Source organism: Dermacentor silvarum, chromosome 5 (assembly GCF_013339745.2).
Source record: "Dermacentor silvarum isolate Dsil-2018 chromosome 5, BIME_Dsil_1.4, whole genome shotgun sequence".
In the NCBI taxonomy this organism is placed as follows: domain Eukaryota; kingdom Metazoa; phylum Arthropoda; class Arachnida; order Ixodida; family Ixodidae; genus Dermacentor; species Dermacentor silvarum.
In genome coordinates this window covers 79,313,794-79,339,712 of record NC_051158.1, presented here as the reverse complement: position 1 = coordinate 79,339,712, position 25,919 = coordinate 79,313,794, and the positions used below count along the sequence as shown (strand labels likewise).

Here is a 25,919-nt window from a genome sequence, read left to right as displayed (position 1 = left end):
GAACAGGGTTAAGTGTTTCATGACTGGTGCTATATTAGGCCAATCGACATGATGCTTATTGGAGTACGGTGAAAGAGGGACAGACGGAACAAAGGAAGGCGAGACAGATAGGAAAAGTGCTACTAACAAATGTGAATGTTTATTGGAAATTTTCACTGCAGCTGGACACTCCGTGCATGCGCCGAAGACACTCTGAAACCAGCAACCAAAAGATGCATTTCGCTTTAATCTTACAAAATTCGCTCTGCAGACAGCCTGGGTTCAATATTTCCCCGCACAGGGAAGTAAGAATAAGGGGTTCTGCAACACGTAAAATGGCAAAAGTATTTACAATTGAGTAAAAGTACGACATATTTTGTTATCATGCTGTCAATAGTATTTATGATCTCGTAACGAGCGTAGAAACACATATTCTAAACAACTAAGGAGATATAACATGTCTTCAGCAGGAATTAACAGGCCCGCACCCATTCACAGCACTTTGGATAACGACCAACAGCACGTTTGTATACGCAGCTTCCATAAGGTTGTGGCTTTGGATTGCTGCATCTGGTAGGAGAAAAAAAAAACAGCAGTAAGCCACTAGAAACATTGCGATTGTAGATGTTGTAAATTATGTCATAACCAAAAAGCACGTAATATTTGAAATGTGTTTCTTAACATAGAGACGGCGGCATAAAGCTCCCCTTTATAGTTTGTTCATTTTATAGTGCTCAGTGCTGCCCTTTCCGAGGTAATGTCCGAGTGTGTGTGCGTTTTCTGTTCTCTCGTACTTTGATCTATTCTAATATATTAACCCTGTAGTATAGCGTGCCAACCCTTTTGTTCGGCTAACGTCCCCACCTATCATCACAATTTCGGTTACCCGCACGCACGTATTATCATTCTTGTATTACGCGAATTATTTACTCATTGATTAGAATACGGAGAGTTAATAAAGTACGATGCAATGGCGTGGTCAAGATACTAATGCCCTAGGCTAGCGGCAAAGCACAACCCAGCGCCATTATTCAGAGAAGTTTACTTCACAGGATCGAAATGAAAAATATATTGTAACGGTTGGGGTGACTTAATTTTCAAAAATGGTGGATCGTTAGCGTAGCGCAAGGTAGAGCACTGCACGGGCCGATTTTTTCAGCCCGAGCCCGGCCCGGGCCCGTTTTTAAGTTGGGCGGCCCGCCCAAGCCCGATCAAAACTTTTATGGCGAGACCCGGGCCCGGCCCGGGCCCGGAAATAATCTACGTTACCCGCCCGGCCCGGCCCGCCACCCCTTTACCTTAGGCCCGAGTCCGGCCGGAGCCCGGCTCGAAACTGGCCCGAACCTGACCCGAGACCGAAAAATACATGTTTTTCAGAGTTAAGACGCCCGAGAATAACTGCTGCACGTTACATGCACACCACCAGAAAGCCCGAGCCCGGCCCGGGCCCGGGCCAAAAAGCACACGCCGTGCCCGAGCCCGTGAAAAAACTCTTCTACCCGGCCCGGCCCGGCCCGTGGGCCGGGCCTGGGCTTTCGGGTAAGCCCGAGCCCGTGCAGTGCTTTAGTGCAAGGGCAAAGGATGGTCACTCAAGCCCAACAAGCAGCGGCCAGCTCCCTGCGCACTCTTCTACTTTCTCTTCCTGCGGCTGCGCCCTGAAGCGCGACAATTTCTCCGGGGGCAGACGAAGCTGTCCGAGCGAGTTGCATAGCCCGAGGGCGGTAGAGCTTGAGTCGGGCGACGTGCACGTCTTGCGTGTTACGTGACCACCGATTGTGCGAAGGCACTTTTGCGATGACCTATGTCACGTGGCACGTTCGAGGCACGTTTGGTGTGTAGCATTCATTATCATTCATTTCTCTGAAGATAATTTGGAAGAACTTTGAGTTTTAGGAACGTTCTGGTAGGCCGAGGGAAGTGTTTGTCTCTTCTGATCGTGGTAGAGGCAGATAAATTTTCGAATTAAAATGATGTTTGCGTTCAGGAAAACGTGACAGCTTGTTTCTTTAATGCGTGAGTACATCCGTGAAGTCGACGACGCTCTCAGTGGCACTATTACGTCCAATAATAACGGATGTAGAGTACGAACATACAACATTTCAATTATCAATTGTTTAGGGTGATTCAGCAGTTAAGTTGGAGGATTTTGGTGTTGTATGCATAGACGTGTTAAATTCTATTCGATCAACATTTTTTGTTCTTTATGCGTGAATCGCACGCAAGAGTTGTGACCGCAAAGTGAGAGCGAGTGTGATGGTACATCCGTGAAGTGAACGAGGCTCTCAGTGGCACTATTACGTGCGTTAATAACTGATGTAGAGTACGAACAGATAGTTCATGGCGTTTGTGCCGCATATGGCATTTTAATGACCATTTTGTTAAGGTAATGTTCCGTGCGATTTTTTTAATAGTATAGTAACCTCAAAATCGTAAGTCCGAATCCTCCTCCAGTTCACTACATTTATGGCATGGGGTTGTGCCTGACACCGGCAAAAAAAAAAAACATTGCCGAGAGCTAGTGGGGCTATACTAGTCAAGGTGCAACCAAATTAGGCAGGCCAACTAAGCTTCAACACAATCACTTCCTCACCAGAACAGAAATTGACCTCCCTGTGGCAGTATTCGGCCGCTACCTCCCAAATGACTCCTGCACTTTAACCATGGCCCTCAGTCCCCAGTGGATGCGGAGCATCTGACCAAGGTGGCGGTCAGTCCTGCGACGCGACAGAGGGTACTAAAAATCTCTGGGTCTGGGTAGGCCGCCAATGTAAACTGAACCTGGAAACGTTCAACACGCGCACCCTATCGAGTGAGGCTAGCTGAGCAGGGCTATTTGAAGAATTATCCGGTTTTGTCGGGGATATTATTGGCCTTAGTGAGGTGAGAAGAACTGCTGAGGCTTACATAGTGCTAACGGCCACGTCCTCTCCTAAAGAGGTCTTCCAGATAGGAGAGAATTCGGAGTACGATTTCTAGTCCATAAGGACATAGCGGGCAACATTGATGAATTCTACAGCACCAATGAGAGGGTAGCAGTCGTCGTAATAAAGCTGAATAGGAGGTATAGAATGAAAGTTGTACAAGCGTACGCCCCAACCTCCAGTCACGATGATGAAGAAATAGAACAGTTTTATGAAGATGTTGATTTAGCAAAGAGAAAGGTAGAAACTTAGCATACAGTAGTCATGGGCGACTTCAATGCAAAAGTGGGGAAAAAGCAAACTGGCGAGCTAGCAATAGGCAACTACGGCATCGAGTCTAGGGACACTAGAAGAGAGATGTTGGTAGAATTGGCGGAAAGGCGGAAAAGAATCGGCAACGAGTAATCAATACCTTCTACAGGAAGCGCAGCAACAGGAAGTGGACCTGGAAAAGCTCTAATAGAAAAACAAGGAATGAAATAGATTTCATACTCTCTGCATATGCCAGCATAGTGCAGGATGTAGAAGTGTTAGGTAGGGTAAAGTACAGTGACCATAAGCTAGTGAGGTCTAGGATTTCTCTCAATTTGAAGAGATAAATAATAAAATTACTCATGAAGAAACAGGCCAACCTAGACGCAGTCAGGGTAAAAACAGACCAATTCTGGCTGGTGCTCGCAAACAAATATGCAGCTTTAGAACAGGAAGATAAAAGACAACATAGAGGTAATGAATGAAACTGTAACTACGTTGATCTCAGAAGGAGCAATTGAAGTGGCAGGTAAGGTACCAAGGCAACCAGTAGGTAAAAAAAAAGCTCTCCTAAGTAACAAAGGACCTAATAAAGAAACAGCAAAGAATGAAAGTGTCAAACTCGAGAGATCAGATAAAATTAGTTGAACTGTCGTAACTGATCAACAAAAAGAAAGTAGGGGATATCCAAAATTATAACGTGTGAAAAATTCAGGAACCACTAAAATACGGACGCAGCATGAAATTAGAGAGAAGAAAACTAGGCATAGGACAAGGCAAAATGTATGCATTGAAAGATAAGCAGCGTAATATCATCAGCAATTTCGATGACATACTAAAAGCAGCGGCAGAATTCTTTACTGACCTGTACAATTCCCAGAGCAGCCAAGCTACTTTCATTCGAAGTAGTGATCGACTGCATACAGCGGACCCTTCTATAACTAGCGATGAAGTTAGCAGGACGTTGAAATACATGACCAGGGGAAGAGCTGCTGGACAAGATGGAATAACAGTCGATTTATTCAAGGATGGAGGAGATATCATACTTGAAAAGCTTGCGGCCGTTTATACGCAATGCCTCACGACTTCAAGTGTACCAGAAAGCTGGAAGAACGGCAACATTATACTCATCCATACGAAGGGAGAGGTTAAAGGATTTAAGAATTACAGATCCATTAGCTTGCTTTTAGTATTGTATAAAATATTCACCAAGGTAATTTCGAATATAATCAGGGCAACACTTGACTTCAGTCAACGAAGAGAACAGGCTGGCTTTGGGAACGGATATTCTACGATGGATCATAACTACGTCATCAACCAGGTAATAGAGAAATCTGCGGAGTACAATCAACCTCTTTATATGGCTTTCATAGATTATGAAAAAGCATTTGATTCAGTAGAGATACCAGCAGTCATCGAGGCATTGCGTAACCAAGGAGTACAGGATGCGTATATGAATATATTGGACAATATCTGCAAGGATTGCACAGCAACGTGGGTTCTCCACAATAAAAGTAGAAAGTTACCTATCAAGAAAGGGGTCAGGCAAGGAAACACAATCTCTCTAATGCTATTCACTGCATGCTTAGAAGAAGTATTCAAGCTCTTAGACTGGGAAGGCTTAGGAGTGAGGATAAACGGCGAATATCTCAGCAACATTCGGTTTGCAGATGACATTGTCCTCAATGTGGAGGCAAATTACAGGAAATGATTGAAGACCTTAATCGAGAAAATGTAAGAATTCGGTTTAAGTTATTATGCAGAAGACAAAGATAATGTACAATAGCCTGACAAGGGAACAAGAATTCAAGATCGCCAGTCAACCTCTAGAGTATGTAAAGGAGTACGTTTATCTAGGTCAATTACTCACAGGGGACCCTGATCACGAGAAATAAATTTTCAGAAGAATATGATTGGGTTGCAGTGCATACGGCAGGCATTACCAAATCCTGACTGGGAGCTTACCACTGTCGTTGAAAAGTGTACAATCATTGCATTCTACCGGTGCTCACATATGGGGCAGAAGCTTGGACGTTAACAAAGAAGCTCGAGAACAAGTTAAGGACCGTACAAAGAGCGATGGAACGAAAAATGGTGTGGATCAGAGGACAAACGGAGATGACCGATATTCTAGTTGACATTGTGGGAACGTTAACGTGAATAGTAGATAGGAGCCAACCGTGGACAAAGAAGAGGACGGACGCGGAAGCAGTGGTGCAAGGAACGCGCGAGCCGCGGCTGGGCGCCCTTGGGCACGGCGAGCCGGGACTGGAGCTGTGGCCGTGGACCGCGGGACCGGGCGTTTTCCCACATTGGCGCCCGTAACGTGGGGCGCCGGCTGCGTTCCGGGACGGCCCTTGGTCGTGGAGAAGGCTGGAGGTACCCGTTCCACGGCTAGTAGTGACTTCTACCCGGCCATGGCGCGTGACCATTTCCTCGGTACGAGCTGCACCTCTGGCGTTCGATGACGTGCGATTCCGCCTGTTTCTCCTCCGTCGCCGTCATAAAGCCTGGCGTGGGTCCTGGTGGTGGCGTGGTATTCTACGCGCTGCTGCAGCTCTAGGCGCTGCGGAATCACCAGCGCAGGCGACATCATGCGCGCGGTCGCGCCAACACCACGTCGAAAGCGGCTCCAACCCTGGGTGCATGGTTCTCTGTTGCGGTGCGGTGTGTCTTTGGTGGCAAGGCATTGAGCGGGGGTGGCTCCTTCCGGCGACCTGCTGCGCGCACTTGTCTGAACGAGGTCAGAGAAGAAAATCAGACCAGGTGTGCGCCAGAGGACGGTTTATGGCCTTTGGTTCCTGCAAGACCTCAACATGGTTTAGGGCATCTTATTCCTGCAAGACCTCAACTCCGAGACTGCACCACCTCATTCTGCTCAATCTTCGCGAGGAGTCCGTCATGGAAGCCAGTCAGGTTTAAGGCCTGCTGGTTCCTGGAAGACCTCGGTGAATCGGCCTTGACGGCACCACCGATCCTTGTTCGGTGCATTATCAGTCTCCAAGGTTCGCCCGCCTTTAGGAGTGTCATGCCATCGATTCAAGCCCCCTTAGGCCAGTGCAGTCAACGCCATCGCAGCCAGATGCGGGGAAACGCGCCGGCCATGGAGAAAGAATGGCGCTATCGAGAGCTTCCACCCGTTATGTCGACGACCAACTACACCACCCGCCACTACTCGTCGACTCGTCGGTCCTCCTCATTTTGTGGCTTGCGGTGTGTCTTGCGTGTGATCGTGGCCGTGCTCAGCGAGCGCGTAGCGTAGTCGCCCACGGCGATTCGGCATCTCTCGTCGTCCGTGCCGCCAGGTTCGACCACCGTGGGCCCTCGCAGAGGGAGGGGCCGTATGGGAACGCTGAGGTGAGTGGTGGATAGGAGCCAACCGTGGACAAAAAAGAGGACGGACGCGCGAGCAGTGGTGCGAGGAATGCGCAAGCTGCGGCTGGGCGCCCCTGGGCGCCTTTGGACTGGAGCTGTGGCCGTGGACCGCGGGACCAAGGTGTTTTCCCACAACATTAAGTTGATAACCTGGAGCTGGGCAGGCCATCTAATGCGTAGGGCGGATAACCGGTGGGCCATTGGGGTTACAGAATAGATACCTTGAGAAGGGAAGCGCAGTCGAGGACAGCAGAAAACTAGGTGGAGTAATGAAGTTAGGAAATTTGCAGGTGCAAGTTGAAATCAGCTAGCGCAAGACAGGGGTAATTGGAGATCGCAGGGAGCGGCCTTCGTCCTGATGATGACGATTTTGATGTCACGTCACTCAGACGTTTCCGTATGAAGCATGGGCCGGTGTATCGTGACAGAAATATCGTTGACAGCCCCTTTTACAGCGAATCTGTACATGGCTCGGCGAAACCAAAATCTGTGGGCCCGATGTGCACAGAAACTATCATCATCAGCAATGGCTCGAGCTTCGTCGTCCACAGCTGGCTCGTTGGCGCCCCTCGGCGCAACAGCGCCAACGCGCTCGTGCCACTGCTCCCGCGTTGTCATCCTCGTCTGCTTGTACAGCTGGTTCCGTTGCCGCTCATCAATGCAGCGCAGAGTATCGCTTCTCTTCTGTCATCGTAATGGGGTGTAAAAAAAGACATGTAAACATCAGCGAAAACCTCCGAGGCATTCAAATTGCGCGCTTTTATCAGCCTGCAGTATGATATACCGAGCTTCCAAAGGATGGCGCTGCATGTCTGCTCTGGGCGTGGTTAAAAAAATATAAAATTGTTACGAACAGGGGTGCTATGCAGGATGCGCCGAGTTTCTCGTTCACACGAGTTTTACCCGAGTTTGCTCGATGGCAATCAGTGAACGGAGATAGCAAGTAACGTGCAATACCAGTAGGCAAAAAGAAATGTCGATTAAAGCCGCGTATGACATGAGCGCACCCTGCGCGGCGCAGTGTTTCCGCGCTTCAAACACAGAGGACTGCGCAACAAAATGCGCCAGCGCCGCGTATTCATATCAACGTATTATCACAATTTAGCAACACCGTCTTGACCTTTCTTCTGAGACTTAACATTGCGAGTTCGCACGTCTATTATATAGCATTTGCACATTATTTCCGGAATATTTCTAGCCATGATGAAGGCATGGTTTTGTGTCCATTGTAGTAAATGAAAGATTTTGAAAATGCTACTAATTTGCGTCCCTACCTAAGAAGAAGTGGAAGAACGCCAACCTTCACGCATTTAGAAAGCATGCCAACTCGGCGCTGGGCAGAGTGCGGCACACCAGACGCAAATATAATGAAATAGATATTTTTAGCTTAGCGCTAAAGCACGTGAGAGAGAGAAAAAAAGCTGCGCAGCAAGAAAAAAAAAATCCCGTCTCCGCGTTCCACTACGTCATGCATGCGGAGGCGAACGCGGAATATCCGTCGCTGACCCAGCGGTGATGTCATCGGCACTATTTGGTCCTACTTACAAAACTTCCTTGGTGGCCTAACAAAGTTATTTGCTTCAAAAATTAGCCATCCAAGGGCGGGTTTTTAACCCACGTTTTCCACCCTAGGAGCCATGTGCAGTAGTATAAACATGTTAGACATCCGAGTCATCTATGGAATTGGCATTCAGTGGTTTTATTACGGTCAGTGGCGCGAATAGTAGTAAAATATTGATGAATTTGGCTGTACATTTCATTAGTGCTTCATGTAAATTACTGTCAGTTTCTGTGAATATTTCTTTGCTAGGCTGTTAAAATAGCAAAGAATATTTCTTTGCTAGGCTGCTAGGCTGTTGAAACCTGCGCAAATGCGGAAGTATGGCAGCATGAAGGCATTCCTGTTAATACGTGTTTTAGGCACCTTTAGCGAGCCGTTTATAATCTGCTTAGTTATGTGTTTTCTATGTCACTGTAACATCTGACACAGAATTGCCTAAAACTGCCGGCTATGATATCTATGTGAAGAGCCTCTAATTTAATAGACACGATATAAAAATATGCGCTACGGCGATTGTACGGAAACATATCGACACTTTCGCAACTTACCTTTCAACGAAGCGTTTTTTGAAGGAGCAAAGCGCTCTTTCACAAGGATTGTCAAAATACGTGTAGTCATCATCAGAAAGCTCTTTACCTCTATATATGCATGTATCTGAAAACAAACGCAACAAAAGTCGTTTTATGTTTATATATCCATCCAGGTTTACTCCTACGCTGAAAATAAACATATATTTGTTCTTATTCTACATTCTGTTAGGTTCTACGACTTAAGCTAATGTAGAAATTATATGAAAACAAGCATCGAATATTGTACAATCCCTTTTGAAGTGCTCCAAGCCGAGAGCGAGCACAAACAGTTTGAGTATTTGACGGGTCACAGGGTCTATGGAGTACTTTTGATATTTGGAAATGGTGCGCAGAAAGAAATAGCGTTGATATTCCTCTGAATATTCTAGAAGCTGTAAGACTTCAATACGAACCACACTAAACCGCACAAAGTCAACATGTTCGCGCATGCTGGACCTTGATAACTTGTAACCAACATCGCACATAATGATGTAAGAGCTAATTGGGTGCTATCATATCAGAAGCGCAGAAGTCAACAAACGTGTCTGTAGACAGCTATATTGCCTAGTTATCTTCATAAAAAGATGTTAAAGAACCACCAAAGCTGCACATTGCTGACGCCGTAGTCAGCGGGAAATGTGAAGCGTCTGACACAGGAAAACGTTTTATTGCTGCTCCATACTTGACATCAAGCTTTGATTACAACATTGTGAAAATAAATTTATGCGGAGCGAAAAGCCAGGCGCTCCAGGCAAAGCACTGCTACCGATATTCTGCAACATGAATACTGTATGCAACTCAAACTTACAATATTCGCTCTTAAAATGCTGCATATAGTTGTTAGACTTCAATTACTAGTTCACTTGTGAAGAAAAATGTTCTACAGGGGCTTTACGAGCTCTATCTACGGAAAACAGACCAGTGATCAAACTACTTCAATATCAAACATAGCAAATTCACTGCACTTGCCATGGCTTGCTCTGAAATACCTTCTGTTAAAATACTTGCGGCCTTTATGAGTTTTGCCTAATAATTATAAAAGTACCATTAATTCAGAAGAATTGCGAAATATTACCATTTTAGAAGAATAATAAGAAACTTAATCCTGGTGCCTACTATACTTATCTCGGTAATGAGAAAATGTATAGTTGGAAAATATTGACATTTTCAAAGCAAGCTTAATTGATATATGCGAATAAACTACCTAAAAAGAAAAAGTATTGAAAAGCAAGTTGCCCCGCTTTCATCAACCACTACATCCCGGAACCTGCAGAACATAATCAGCCCCTATATGTTGAATGCGAAAATGCTTCAAATTCGACCGAGATATGCCTTGGAGGCGCTTAAATATTATGAAATCGCATGATAAAACAATAATATTCTGAGCATAATATGGAGCTGTGACTTTCAACTTCCTCATGTGTAGATGTCATCATCACGCGTAAATATTTCTCATTTGTACATACCATCGTAAGCGCCCGTCGCATCTGTTTCGTCGTCAGAGGTCGCGTTTGGTGAGGATAACGCGGTGTCTCATAAGTGGTGGAGGTTACTTATCGTTTCCCCAAGTACTCATCTTTCTCCCCCGGACCTTCACTGGGGTCGACGCATAGCACCACCTTACATGTTCAGTGATGATAGTAATGGCACATCCAAGGTCACCATCTATGCACGAGCATTGCCTTCCGTAGTGACCATGAGCTGCTGCACGCGTTATCCGCGAGCATACACTAGCCCAAGGGAAGATGACGTCGAGGACTGGCTCGAGAACTGCGATCGAGTCCGTGACTTCAACAAGTGGGACAGTTCTTAGACACTGTGAAACGTCCCCTTCTACCTTTACGATGTCACAAAAGGCTGGTTTTCGAACCATGCGACAGATATTGCTGAGTGAGTAACATTCACGCACTAGCTTCGCCAGATTTTCACCGCGGCTACTATTCGCACTGAGGTCTCGAAAAAGAATATCGGACAGCGCATTCAATTCGCTGGCGAATCATACAGGTCCTACATTTAAGACGTTTTTGCGCTGTGCAATCACGTGAACACCACCGTGTTCCAAATTACTTTCATGCGACATTTTATCGAAGGCATAAACACCACCGCCTTTAACGCCCTTCCTACGCAGAGCCCCACCACCGTTCAGTGCGTCATCACAATTTCCCAGCTGCTTGTGAAACTGCAGTCCCTTCGCCTGTAATGCGATTCATCTTGTATTCGTCCACCAGCCAACACTGATCCGTGACATCGCTCGTAAAGAACTCCACTGGAGATGCTCTTCTGTGTCCGTCCTTTCTCACACCAGCTGGCGTTACATAATTAAAAAGCAGATTGTGTCGGCCTCGTGTCTCAATTGCTCGACGTTTCTATCACTCGTTCTGTGCCTACGTATGCCGACTTTGCCATGCTGTCCCCAGTCATGCATGTGTGACTGGACAGTCGCCGTTAGAACGTATATCGCCCGATTACTCTGTAGGGCGTCCTGCCCGCCCTACATGTTATTACTACGGCTCTCGATGGCACATATCCAAGTTTTACCGACGGCGCCAGGGTAATGGCAGCCGCGACTATGCTCCTCAGAAACGTACCAAGATCCATGCACCCGTGAGCTACCAGCGGATGTCCTACCTCCCTTGCTTACACCAATCCCCGTCTTCTCCTTATATTATCGATAATCTTAAATACCATGAATCCCAGCCTCGATCCCCTTCTCCACATTTTCGCTCAGTGTCGACTCTTCGGCCTACCTCTCTGGTCTTTGATGCCGATTGGGAAAACTCCAATCTGCAGTTTTAACGCGATAGCGTTTAGGGCCCCGTGTCGCAGAATATTGGGCGTCGGCGTCGGCAGAGGAGGGAATGCGGCGTGCCGCAGAGTGGACGCATGTCACGTCGGCTCTACGCATTTTGTGAATTTTGACCCGGACAACCCCTTGTCGTCGCCGACGACCTGTCGGATATACAAGTGCTCATCAGAGGGATCATACGGACCCAAACTTCAAGTCGGTAGGACAAATTTTTCGCCACTTATTGACTTGGAAAGAGACGAAGTGAGTGTCGTCCCGCTAAGCCTACCGGCAAGCCTGGCTCGCCTCGGCGAGTGACGGGCTACCAGGCCTCACGGCGGGGCCCCTAACTTATCGATGAATCCTACTGACCCATCATCGAGCTCCTGCGCGGACCGCGACATGGACTCGCGACCGGACGACGACCAATCCGACTCCCCACTCCCTGCTGACGCCGACGATCTTGACGGACTTGCATCGGCGGGTGATGAGAACGACCGTGGCACAACCACTCAGCCCGGAGGACCGAGGAACCCGCTGATGACCAGGATGCAAACTGGACATTGTCGTTGTCAAGTCGTTTCCGACAGAAGCAAAATTGATGCGAACGTGAGGGGGCAGCAACACAGCAGCAAGCCGGGCAAGCTGCGACCCTGAACGCCATCGGGAACGCTGAACGATAACGGACTCCACGGCGCCGCGCCAGCTGCGACGCAAGCTGCCGCCGATGCCTAAAAGCGACCTTAAAATCGTAATGCGACCGAAGAAAGGCCTAGCCATGAAGGAATACTCCACACATCAAATCTCTCCCGCCATACTGCCTACTTGCAAATCCCACCCCACTTCACGGGCAACGACTTAATTGTACGAACCCGACACGGATCTAACATCATCATCGTGAGTACACCGCACGAAGAGACAGCGCGTGTACTCCGTCGAGTGGACACGCTGGCCATGGGCGGCAAAGACTACAAGTTCAACACATATGTGGCTGCCCCAGAAGTTACGCTTCGCGGTGTCATTTACGGCGACGATCCGAAAACACCACCAGAGGAGCTCTTGGCAAATCTACGTGTACGCACGCAAGGCGTCACTGTGCACAGTGCCCGAGTGCTATACTCGCGGACAACTTTCTGTGGCAATGAAGGGAAAGGTACAGGCGCGTGGATGCTGCACATGTATTACCGCCCCAAGTAGTCCGTCAGCGTTTGACAGTGCTTTTGGTTGCTCGGAACAGACGCTGAATCGAGGCAGCTTCCACGCGCGACGGTTTAGCGTTTGCCCAGACGCGGAAGGGAAAAGCAGTCAAATGAGCAATCTTTTACTTTCACTGGTGTGTTCTGTCTTATTTAACCATTGCTAATAAACTGCTTGTGTTTTCTCTTCCCCAGCCTAAACCAACGTGGATTCAAACGCGCAACTCTTTTCAGAAGCGCTCTCATTTGTGCGCGCTTTGCCTCCGTAGCTTCCCCTTCATTGCCACAGAAAGTTGTCTGCGTGTATAGGAGACTCCAACACACCAGTCATCACCTTCGAGGGTCCTATGATTCCTCGATACGTACTCTACTATGGAGGTGAAGTGGCATGCCACACTTACAGACCTACCCGACAAGTCTGCCAGGTATGCCATCCGCCAACGGAGCACCCCTGCTCTCCCCAGTGCCAGATATGAGGACAGGGATACCTAACCGCCGCTAAGGAGTGTCGACAGCGCCTAAAGACAGTTCGCCAAAGACCGCCACCTCACTCGACCAAAACGCCAACTTTCTCTGAACGCTGTCGCAACTAACACCACCGACCACCCACACGCCGCCCTCGATGGTTAAGCTCGGAGGCGGACACATCACACAGCCCATCCAGATCACGATCCCGATCCACGTCCTTCTCGCCCCTCCCCTAGCGGGCCCGGGCCAGGATCAACCCCAGGGCCGCCTGGGGAACCACCAGAACACTCAGCAAGAGCAGCCGAGACACCCACACAACATCAGCAGCTAGAAGACGAAGAATCACAACGCCCACCCAGCTTGGAATGGCGCCAAGGTGAGCTGGCCGGCAGATGTTGCCACTCTCGCGGCTCCGCACTCGCAAAATCAACCCCACCCGCACATGTATACCAACCTAGCTAGTGAAAATGAGTCACTCAAACGTGAATTACAAACTTTACGAGCCACGCATGCTAAAGAACTGGCACAGCTAAGAGCCCTCATCACGGGGATTCATACCTCACTCCCCGCACCACCCTCCCTGAACCTCTTAGCCATAAAACCCCCGCAATTTCCCCCCCGGACACTCCAGTCACCCTTTCAACACTAAACAACATGCTGAGCGACCTCACACAGCAGATTACACGGCAGCTTACACAGCAGCTTAATCAAGCTCTCCTGCACCAAAGCACACAACTTAGTGCTTGACTAGACGCCATTGAAAATCGCCTTAATGCACGCATCAGCGAACAAAGCAGCATAGCGCGTAAAAAACGAGCTACCACAGGCACGACACCTGCGGCGTCACAACCACCGCTAGCCCCCCGCGGTTTAATGCTGGCTCCCTAAATCCCTAATCTCACCTCTCAGCAACAGCATGGGCAGTGCAGCTTCCCCAAATCAAAAATCCTTAGAAATCTGGAAATGGAACTAACGTGGCTACCGCCGTAAACGGGGTCTATTACAACAATTTATTCACAAACAACTGGTGCCGCCGGATATCATCGCACTGTAATAGACAGGGACACACCCTGCACTTGCAGGATACGATGTTTTTGATGGCCCGGAGGAAGGAAAGGTGGCCGTTCTTGTAAAGAAGACTCTAACAGTCATTGTCTATGACACTATACCTAATACCAATGTTGACCATGTTATTCTCGAACTGCTCCTGCAAGGAAACAAGTAAAAGAATACCAAACACAGCATGTTCGTGCTGAATATCTATAGCCGGCCTAGGCAATCGAACACGGATCTTCAGACTCTCATTAGCGAGGCCTGCCGTATCGCACGATACAAAAAAATTGTCATACTAGGCGACTTCAATGCACACCACGACATGTGGGGCTACAGGCAAACAGATTCCAAAGGCAGGCACTTAGCTGTGGCTATAGACGATTTTCAGTTAGACTTACTTAATGACCCGGGTGCACCCACGCGACAAAGAAACAGCATATACCAAGACATCAGTCCCGACCTCACTCTAGTTTGGAGCAAGGTGACGTGCAGTTGGGAAAACATGCAAGAGACACTGGCCAGCGACCACTACATCATCAGGATGCAAATCATGGAGTGCGCCAAATGTCGCCCCATCGGGCACACAAGGATCACCGACTGGAACGCCTTTCGCAAAGAAAGCACCTTGACTCTCGAACGACTTACAAATCTTAGTGATTGGACTGCACAACTTACACAACTGAGCGACAAGTGCACCAAGAGCATAGCCAGAAAATTACAGAATCCAGAAGTTGACAGCCATCTCATCCGCCTTCGTAAGGCACGTCGAAGCCTCATCAAGAGGTGGAAGACCCAGAAACACAATGACAAGTTAAAGCTTAAGATCGCCGGTCCCACAATCCCACAATCGATAAGAGCACCGCCCACTACGCTCACTGCACATGCGCGCAACTCGTTGCAGCCGCCGGCCGGCGGTGGCGCAGAGCAGACGCCACGCGCTCCGGTGTTCCCTTTAACAGTGGACCCCTCTGTACATGCAGCGGTGTATGGAAATCGCAATAGGGCTGTAGCCACAGTGGTCGACCATCATCTTCGGGAAATGAGCAGTGCATTCATTCACTGCACCTCCATCACGGAGGCTGAAGAAACGGCCATCGCATTAGCCATTGCCCACGGCAACAATGAGAGACGGTCGCTGAACATCCTTACAGATTCCCAGGCGGCCTGTCAAAATTTCCTGCATGGGACAGTCGGTCGAACAGCAATGAGTATTCTCCTTGGCACTCCAGATCCTACCGACCTCTTAGATACACGAAATCTCCCCGTCCGGCATAGCATAATATGGACGCCGGGTAACATGGGACTGGAAGGGAACCGGGAGGCAGAAAGGATGGCTCGAGGACACACAACAGACCGAGCACTCCATGATCCTGCCCTGGAAGAGCCTACCCCGGTACCGTGCGACTATGCAGTCATTTTGAATTACTACAAGGGACTCAGGCGGATATACTCCCCTCCCCATAAAAAACTAACAAAGGAGGAGGCCGTCTGCTGGCGCTAAATCCAGACTGACACGTACCCCAACTCACACATTCTTAACAAAATGCACTCAACGGCACACTACGCGCGTTTTACATGATGTTCTGAGAAGCCAATGCTTTTACACACCACCTGGACATGCCGGGCCATCCCCGGACGGCCCCCTATAGACAACGCGAGTGTGGAGCGATGGGAGGAGCTGCTGGCTAGCGACAGCCTTGACGATCAACTCGGTTTGATCGACAGGGCGCGCCGAGCGGCAACTGCCTGTGGCGCCCAGGATTGAGGGCAGCGACCTCCGCTTGAATGGGTGCCATGAACCAAGTGGGCCCCACACCACAAACCTCATTTATTCCGTCAAATAAATGTTTTTCTCCTCCAGCTCCTCGGTGTCAGCATTGGCGCCCGCGGCCGAGAAAACCATCCCCAACCACGTTTAGGTATGCCACACCATTTTATCATTAATGTTGCTCATACCTTGTCTTGCATTTTTGGCAAAGCTATTCTTCGGAATTTTGAGAATGACAATCCACAAACAAATGTCATGAAACAAAACACCCACAGCGCATGCCTTTTATGTTAAATCTTCTCAGACTGAAATATTAGGCATGCGAAACAAATACGGGAACCTGAAATTGATGTAATTTGACGTAATTTTTTTTGGCGCGGTTCTGCACTATCTCCCGGATCGGCCCAGGCAAGAGGCCGCGTTTCCACCAGAAAGCTCGTCTGCGTGCACAGCGTTCGCCGCCAGTGTTTGCCAGTAACCATTACGGTTGCATAAGCTGCAGTCGTCGGGAACCATGAGTGGCAATCAGGGATCTTTGAATGCTATTGCGTTCTATTTTTGAAAGCGAAGCTTAAGCGTCCTCGCAATTTTTATGAGGAAATATTGTATTCGTCGGGCAGCCTACAACTTCCCTAGAGCGACCGCGAAACTTGTTATTAGAGCTTCCGGAAGCTGTTCTCATCAGAGCACTTATTGATACTGACGCTGCAATATCTACAGTTTCGAGCTGATGTATGTTGTCGTCTGCTAGAAGTTGTCGTCTGCTAGGCCACCATACTGTGGCCTTTCTTTGCGTGGAGCTACAATTCAGCCAACCCCGCAATGTGCTGTGGTTTCTTTACCCATGGCATGCGTTATCACATAGCGTTGGTGGCGATACGTTAGTGCCCTTGCTAATTTTGGGCTGACACTTCATGTCGTCTGCCTTCGCGTTATCTGTTGTCGCAAGCATCTCCTACGTTTGATCGACACGAGTCCCCAATGCCATTCCCTGGATGATACACCAATTCCTTTTGTCCTCACTGCTGATTCTGTGCATTGGCCTTCTAAAAAGAAAATCGTCGCCTTTCGTTGCGACAAACTTAAAGACGGCGACGTTTTTATTCAACCTTATGAATCTGCCTCTTTAGAGGAATTTTGGCTGCTCTAGGCCTCTGATGGATCAGCAATGTTTAACGCATTGTATAGCACTCACAAACAGCACCTGTCGCCCTAGCTGTCATTCTTAGAAATATCTTCAAACATTTCGCATTTGCTAATGTTATATTTTTATACAAATGCAAAAAAAATCTGCAGATGGGTGCTTGGCATGAATATATAATGTTCCTACTGTAATACGACGATTTATTACAAGACACTAAAGTTCCACTGGTAGTCCACGAACACTGATCGCGCACACAGCGACAGACGCAAGGGCAGTTTTTCGACCTCTTCTTCACTACAACGGCCCCAGGGAGAGAAGATGAGCCATCCTGGCGAGTTATGGCGTAGGTAAGATTAAGGGCTCATAGTAGGGCTTAAGTCGGCTGATATGAACTGCGTCACGACCGCGATGTCTAAGGTCGTGTGATAGCGTCACAGACAGCGGAGGTACGCTCTATGACGCAGTAGGGGCCATCATACCTTGCAAGAAGTTTTGTTGAAAGGCCAGGGCTGTTTGGTGGGATCCACAACCAAACAAGAGAACCAGTCGGTAAACGTGCTACCTTGAGCGGTGGTCGTAAGGGTACGAGCGAGCTGCCTACAGACTTCTGCGTATTCGGCGGCTTCAGACATTGGCGTGCATCCAGAAGCGTCAAGTCGGTATGCGAGCAGCGTGTTCATTGTACACGAGGGATATCGTCTATATAGCAGAAAAAATGGCGAAAAGCTAGTGGTAGCTTGTGTGGCCGTGTTATAGGCATACATTACGAGAGACAAAACAGTGTCGCGGTTACTGTGATCCGAGGGGACGTACATAGTCAAAATGTTATCGAGTGTGTGGTTCAACCTCTCTGTCAAGCTGCTCGTTTGCGGGTGGTAGGCGGTAGACTTGCGATAAACGATGCTGCGTGCAGCGAGAAGGGCTTGTATTACTTGTGACAGGAACACACGCCCCTGGTCGCTGAGCAGTTCCCGTGGTGCTCCATGTCAAAGGAACGAAGTTCCGCAAGATGAAAAATGCAACTTCGCGCGCAGATGCCACCGGGAGTGCTGCAGTCTCGGCGTAGCGCGTCAAGTGGTCGACACCGACAATTATCCATTGGTTACCCGAGGAACTGCAGGGAAGTGGCCCGTATAAGCCTATGCCGACGCGATCAAACTTCCGGGCCGGACAGGGCAGCGGCTGTAACTCGCCAGGACAACGCTGTTGAGTTTTACGCCGTTGGCACGCTGTGCAAGTGCGTACGTACTGGAGTACAAAGTGATACATGCCATACCAGTAGAAACGCTGCCTCAGCCGGGTATACGTTTTCAGAACGCCGGCGTGACCATCGTGAGGCCCAGCATGAAAATAAGAGCATATGTCCGCACGCATGCGTCGTGGTATCACCAGCAGCCATTTGCGTCTATCAGACAAACAATTTCTGCGGTAAAGGACGTTGACACGTACAGCAACGTGAACGGCTGGGCGATGAAGTGTTAAAGAGGCTGTGACGGATGGATCGTGGAGGAAATTCAGCATAGTTGAAAGCAGGGGATCCTTAAGCTGCTCGTCCGGCATATATCAGCGACGTTGATGGTTAACACGGATGCGAAGGACGTTGACACTGAAGCTGCATCTCAAGGTATCGGAGGTCGGGAAAGCGCATCGGCGTCAGAGTGCTGCCTGCCCGATCTGTAGACAATGCGGATGTCATAGTCTTGTAAGCGAAGTGCCCATCGGCCGAGGTGACCTGACGGATCTTTCAACGAGGAGGGCCAGCAAAGGGCGTGGTGGTCGATAACAATGCCAAAAGGACGCCCATAAGGTATGGACGAAATTTGACGAGAGCTCAAATAATGGCCAAGCACTCCATTTTTGTCACAGAGTAGTTGGTTTCGGCCTTCTTTAAAGTGCGGCTCGCATATGCGACGACAAACTCGTCGTAGCTGTATTTCCGTTGCGTAGGACTGCAACAAGTCCGATGCCGCTGGCGTCCGCGTGTACCACAATGAACGCTGTTGGATCGTAGTGTCGAAGAATCGGTGGCGAAGTAAGGAGGTGACGTCGTTGCTTGAAGGCTTCATCAAATGAAGTGGACCTTTGCTAGCGGTAAGCATATTGGTGAGTGGTGCGATGATAGTTGCAAAATTGCGCACAAAACGCCGAAAATAAGAGCAGAGTCCTGCACAGTGCCTTAAGAGTAGTGGGCATCGGAAACGGCGACCGCGCGAAGCTTGGCTGTGTCGGGAATCACACCGTCTTTCGATACAACGTGTCGCAGTATTGTTAACTTGCGGGAAGCAAAACGGCACCTTTCTATGTTGAGTTGGAGAATGGCAGAGGTGAGGCAGTATCTCACGCAAGGGAACGAGGTGTGTCGGGAAATCTGGCCAATACACGACTATGTCATAAAAGTAGCACAGGCATGTTTTTTACTTGTAGTTACAAAGGATGGTATCCATCATACGCTATAAAGTAGTTGGCGCGTTGCAGAGCCCGAATGACATTACGGTAAATTCGTACAAGCCATCGGGCACGACGAAAGCTGTGTTCTCACAGTCATCTTGAGCCATCGGCACTGGCCAATAGACGGATCTAAGCTCTAACGATGAGAAGTACTCCGCGCCTTGTAAGAAGTCGAGGGCGTCATCTATTCGAGGCAGCGGATAGACATCTTTACGAGTGATCTCATTGAGTCGACTGTAATCCACACAGAAGCATATAGACCCGTCCTTCTTGCGTACTAATACTACAGGAGATCCCCAATGACTGTGGGAAGGGCGAATGACGTCACGGTGCAGCATATGGTCGACATGCTCGTTAATTATCTGTCGCTCGGCTGCCGACACGCGGTATGGTCGCAGGCGTAGTGGGGGATGGAAACTAGGGTGGACGCTGTGAGTGACGGTCGCCGTACGTCCCCGGGATGGTTGGTTGCAATCAAAGGATGAGCGATAATGCTGAACAAGCGTGAGGTCTTGCTGGTGGTACGGAGGTGGCAGTTCGGCGTCCAAGACAGATTCAAGAACGTCTGGCGACGACGACGACAATGATGATGATGATGATGATGATGATGTGCGCAGCACGGGAGAAGTGAGGACTTCGAGCTCATAACAGGCCGTGTCGTCGGAAGTAGGGAGAATGTGAAGTGGGTCAAGGGGCTGAATACGACCGAGTGATTCTCCGCACAGTAAGGTCACAGGGTATTGAAACGGCTAACGCACAAGCATAGCGGATAATTCAGATACAGTGTTCAGGACAGCAAACGGGAGAGGTAGAGCCTGGCGACGTTGAAAAATAGGTGACGGTGTAAAATGTACCGTAGCGCCTGGCACGGTGGAGCAAGATGCGGGCACAAGAACCAACGTTTCGGGTAGTATGTCCGTACCAGATACAACGGTGAGGTTGGCGGCTTTAGTCATACACAGTGCGGGCGCCGTCGAAGGTGGCATGATGGTGAGACAAGAAGTCCCAGCTGAGAATGTTGTCATGTGAACATGAAGACAGCACGAAAAATTCAACAACATAGACAAGGCCGTCAATGACCACCCTTGCGGTACATTAAGCAAGCGGTGCTATATGCTGCGCACTCGCGGTGCGCAGAAGCAAACCAGACGATGGCGAGGTGACCTTGCTGAGCTTACGACAAAACTTCTCGTATATAACAGAAACTGCAGCCCCAGTGTTAATAAGTGCAGTTGTGGCGGTCCCTTCGACCAAAACGTCCAGTAAATTGCGTGGTGACTGTGCAGGCTATGTAGAAGTCGCGAAGCTGGCAGTTCGTGCCACTGGAACTGCAGCAACTAGTTTGCCTCGCTAGGTGACTGGCGACTACGTAGGCGGGAAAGCGAGCGTCGACGTGTCGACTAGAGAACGATAGTTGCTGAAAGGGCGTCGAGGAGACGACAAAAACTCTGGGTTGGGATGCATGGCATGCCCGGTAGCACCATGGGAATAGCCATATCCAGACGTTGCGACAACAGGGTTAGCAGGTGACATGCGACGATGGCAGAAGCGCGTGACATGGGCGGCGAAACCACAAGATAAACATATGGGTTGGTTATCTCGTGTGCGCCACGGGTTCTGAACTTAGCTTCGAGGCGGAATTTGACAGGAGGTGGGAGGTGGGAGCTCGCATTGTCGCAGGAAACGGGAATTTTGGTGGCGCAGGTCGCGCTGCGACTGCGGCAAAGGTCAGAGGTGCAGCCACCGGAGGACAGGGTTGCACAAAAGGTAGCAACTCGGCAAATTCCTCACGAATGGCCGTCTCAATGGGAGCAGCCAGATATGTGTCAGGCTGTATAGGTCGATCGCTGAGAGGCAGCATAGACAGTTGGCGCACCACCTCCTTACGAATAAAATCCTCAATTTGAACCAAGAGCTTCCCTCCAACTCCACGCGCGAATCATCGCTGTCCGTGAGGCCAGAGAGAGAGTGGCCAGGTGCAACAGCGCTGCGCACAAGGACCCTTTGCCGACGCAGCTCTTCGAAGCTCTGGCAAAGAGTGACGACAGCAGCGACAGATGAAGGGTTTCGCGCTAGAAGCATTTGAAATACGTCGTCCTCGATTCCCTTGAGGATGTGCTTCACCTTGTCCTCTTCACTCTTTGTGGAATCGACGCGGGCGCAAATATCTACGACATCCTCTATGTAGCTACTGTAAGTCTCGCCTTGCTGTTGAGCCTGCTGGCGTAGACACTGCTCAGCACGGAGTTTTCGCAAGGCCGGGCGGCCGAAGACTTCCGCGAATGCTGTCTTGAAAGCGGACCAGGTTTGTAGTTTCCGTGAATGATTGTGGAACCAGAGGTTTGCAACGTCAGCCAGATAGAAGATGACGGTACGTAGCTTCGTCGTGTCATCCCACTTGTTGTGAGCACTGACCTGCTCATAAGTAGAGAGCCAATATTCCACGTCAGTTTCATCTATTAGGCGAACGACAGGAGGGTCCCGCTGCCGCTGGACGGCGCCGCAAATGATGGGAGCGGTGGATGCGCCTGGCTGAGTGTCGGTAGCCTCGAGCATGCAAGCGGCTGGAGCAGTTGGAAACGTTCGGCTACAAAGTTCCAGGGTGAGGTCGGAGATTGCAGCACCTTCCACCAAACGTAATATGACGATTTATTACAAGACACTAAAATCGCACTGGTAATACATGAACGCTGATCGCGCGCACAGCGACAGACGCAAGAGCGCTTCTTCGTCCTCGACTTCACTGCACTACTGGTATTTACTCCATGCCTCTTTCTGTAATAAATGTGCTAGACGGAAAATAAAGACAGTAATTACCCATTGGTAATAAACGAGGAACTAATAATTTAACGATGAAAATGATGGTTTTTGCAACCCCGAGGAAAACGTACCATAAATGTGACTTTGTGACGACTAAAACCATCTAATAAACGTGACGCGCTACGCCTGAATAACCTGTCAAGGAACTAACGGTTTTTTATTCCTTTTCAGTCTTTTTCACCTGCACACGAGTGCATTTATCTAGACCAAGTTGCACTTTGTAATTCGGATTATGAGAAGCAAATCTGCAATCGAGGAGAAATCAGATACTCTGCAATGTTTAACAAGAGTAATAGGCACTTTTAAGGACTCAGTAAAAAAGTGACGCGGGCACACAATTATCTGCAATCAGGGTAAATGAAATGAAATGGAAGACCGTTGAAGAAGAAACAACCTTCTCTCCCGTGAGGTCCTGTGCAAGAAGATATATTGATAGTAATACGCAGCACGCACCAAAGGCACCATAAAGCGCGTTGGTGATAGTTTGCCTGCTGACACAGTCATGAGTATTCACCGCTTGAGGCCTTATCAATAAACTTTCATCGACATTATTTTCGTCTTTGACATTTGCCTGGCGGATACTGTACACTAACTGAACCCTGATCAAATTTTACATTTGAAGGACTATTTTTTCCATTACCGACCATGTTAATGACATTTAATGTCCGGACCAACACAAGTGGTGGTGGCCTTGTGAATGGTATCCAGAGGATCTGTTCCTCAGGGTGTTGCATTGACACAGTTTCTGTTTGAAGTTAAATTACTCATGAAAAATTTGTCGAAGGTATTTGTTACGGTCCTGTTCGTATTCTAGCAGTTTCGCAAATGAGTGGCACCATGCAAATAACATCGTTCTTTTTTGATACCATAGCGTGCCATTATAACTACACGATTTTAAAATTTTAAACATAGTATGGTAGCGTGAGCTACCAACTGCTTACCAATCTATTACAATAGGTGAAGGTTTCATAGAATTGTTTTCTCCCTTCTTATTCACTCGGCGAATTATGCGGCCTACTAGACGAACCTCTTCTTGCTCAATTAACTTTACCAGCATTTGATCGTCATCTTGTTTCTTAACTCACATGTTTACCTGGCTTAATTGATAATTCACTTAATTCATTTAGTTTACAAACGTTCATTTACTTACAAACGTTGTTACAAACGTTGTTACAAACGTTACAGATTCCGTTCACGTCGAAAGTAATGTTTTCCATGTAGGGATAAGTAGAAGTCACTGTCACGGGGAAAAACAGTGTTGGACCATTGAGGTTTTATGCATTGCCAGAAACGTTTCGGGTTATTGCGCGACATAGAGGGCAACGTGGTGAAAAAAAAGAGCCCCGTTTGGCCTCTGAGACCCGCTAGTCGTATTGCTTGACAGCAAGGTTATATTTCTCCCACTAAAGTTCGGATTGAGAAGACTTTGCGGAATGACAGATACATTATCTGTCATTCCCGACCTCGTGCTTAGCAGCGCAACACCATAGCCGATAAGCCACCGCGGTGGGTAATCTCAAAAAGTGATATTGGAGAGCGCTCCATGAAATCGCATATGTTTAGTAAGCAGTACAGTCAAGAGGGGAGGAGGAGGCATGTGTTGGTTCCAGTGTATTCCACAAATTGGTAAAAATATGAACAGAGACTGTCAAAACTGTAGACGTTACAAAACCAGCGAAAGACCTCGGAATCTAACAGCAGCACAAAATTTGCACAAAGGAATGTGTACACCTAGAGCGTTGAAAGGGTGGCCAAAGTTTACGCATTCCAATTTTTTTCCCTAGGAGGACCGCGGTGCGAAAGAAGGTGAGAATTTTGACAGGTGTGAACAATGGCTTTGTTTGCATTGTGGCCAAAGCAAGCCCCCAGCAATGCTGCGGAAACCGTACAAACAGGCGGGATACCTAGTCGTCAGTCATCACAGTGATGGGCTTGAGAGATGGCTTCTGTCGCACGACCAAAAAGGCGGCCTATGCTACCAGTCGTAGATGGTTCAATGGAAACGCCCGACGTTCGCAGGTGAAAGTGACAGTTAAATCGGGGGGGGGGGGGGGGGGGAGACCGGCGAGGATTTCTTAAACAGACAACATCGTTTAATGCTTTTGATGGTTATGCGTAACAATTAGTGCGCAGAGACTTTGAGTGCCCCGCAAATTATTTGGTTTTTAACACCTCCTAGGCTGCGCAGAAGCTGAACTACAAAACGTTGATCGCCATTTGATAGATGGTATAGCAAACAAAGCCATCATGCACCACTGCAGGATCACCCTAAATAGCGGTCTTCCATCACGTATACGAGTGACAGTCACATCACAGTATCTTGAACACAGCCTTCAAAAAAAAAAAACTCTAAATATGCACGAAGGCATACTGGCCCCAACAGCACTAGATATGACATGCATTCTTGAGCATCTTCAAGGCATAAGGCTGAATTCACAATAACATAAAGACAAAATGGTATTATCCTTGTGACGTCAGCTTCAACCTACTTGATCATAGGTGCCCTTCTTAATGCTGCAGAGACATTTTTTTTCAATTGGCAGAGGTCGGAGATTTAAGAGCGGGGGACAATTACTCAGAAATTTGGCTTCGATGGCATAATAATAAAAGCCAGATGTTAAAATTGAAATCCCTCCATAAGGGCAACCTTTTTAACCACTTACAATACTTTTCAAATAGACCGAAAATTGCTCAATTTTTTACAAGTCTATTGTGATCCTTACATTCGCCCTTCATTTTCTTCATATCTGTATATGCATCATCATGACCAGCGTCATTCTATTCAGTGCTCGGCCCTGCTGAATAAAACGTCGAGGGAACAGCGCTCTTGGCGCTCCCTTGGTTCTCAACAAATTCGAGTTCTCATGGAGCCTCTTACAGGACACCACTTGCTACAGCTTGTGCCGGCAGGCCACAAGAGGAGCCTCCGGAGTAACCAGGACCCTCCGACGTCACCGTCTCTGATAAACGCAGCCACGGCCACATGGACTGTCAGCATTTAGCAGGGTGTTTCAAGCATTTTCGCTGGCCGCCGTGTTGGTGATGTGAAAGAGTTATTGACAAATATGACCGAATGAGTGATTTCAGCTGGTGGCATGATTTTCACAAGCTTCGAAACGGTGCCTTCTGCCTCATTGATGTTACTAAGGCTTGGTTGAGACGTTGAAAAAGGCAACGTTGAAAGAGGCCAACCTGTTGCACGCCGTCACCGTGAAGCTCTGGTCATCCCCATGCTTCTTCGCCACCAATTCACCAAGCGCCTCGCATATACCATCCAGGGCGCCGCCACTCTGACGCTCGTCAATCTGACGCTCGTCAACGTCCCTGAAACCAGCCACCCGCACTACTGAATACGGACCGGAAACTAGATGGTGCCGCATTTGGAGGGAAATCCCTATGGCTTTCATGGACCACAATTCCTCCAGAGTGCCTATCCAATACTTTATTCATGCGAAAGCATCACATGGCCCATTGAGCTAAAAAGCCGGCAGATCGCACGCCCTGTGGGAATTGATGTTATGCGAATCAGTGTGCGGGGAGCCTACCCAGTTAACGAAACGACCATGAGAGCACCAAGACG

General features: G+C 48.6%; 1 protein-coding gene across 1 annotated transcript in view; it reads right to left on the bottom strand.

Moving 5' to 3' along the window:
- Positions 1 to 432: 432 nt before the first annotated feature.
- LOC125945863 (uncharacterized) overlaps positions 433 to 25,919 on the bottom strand; it is a 56,775-nt gene continuing 31,288 nt past the window's right edge. Inside the window, exons 4-5 of the mRNA XM_049668217.1 lie at positions 8,637 to 8,742; positions 433 to 549 (exon numbers count right to left, since the gene is read on the bottom strand). Of these exons, the coding sequence (XP_049524174.1) occupies positions 453 to 549; positions 8,637 to 8,742 (203 nt within the window). The 3' untranslated portion in view covers positions 433 to 452. The remainder of the gene's footprint in view (positions 550 to 8,636; positions 8,743 to 25,919) is intronic.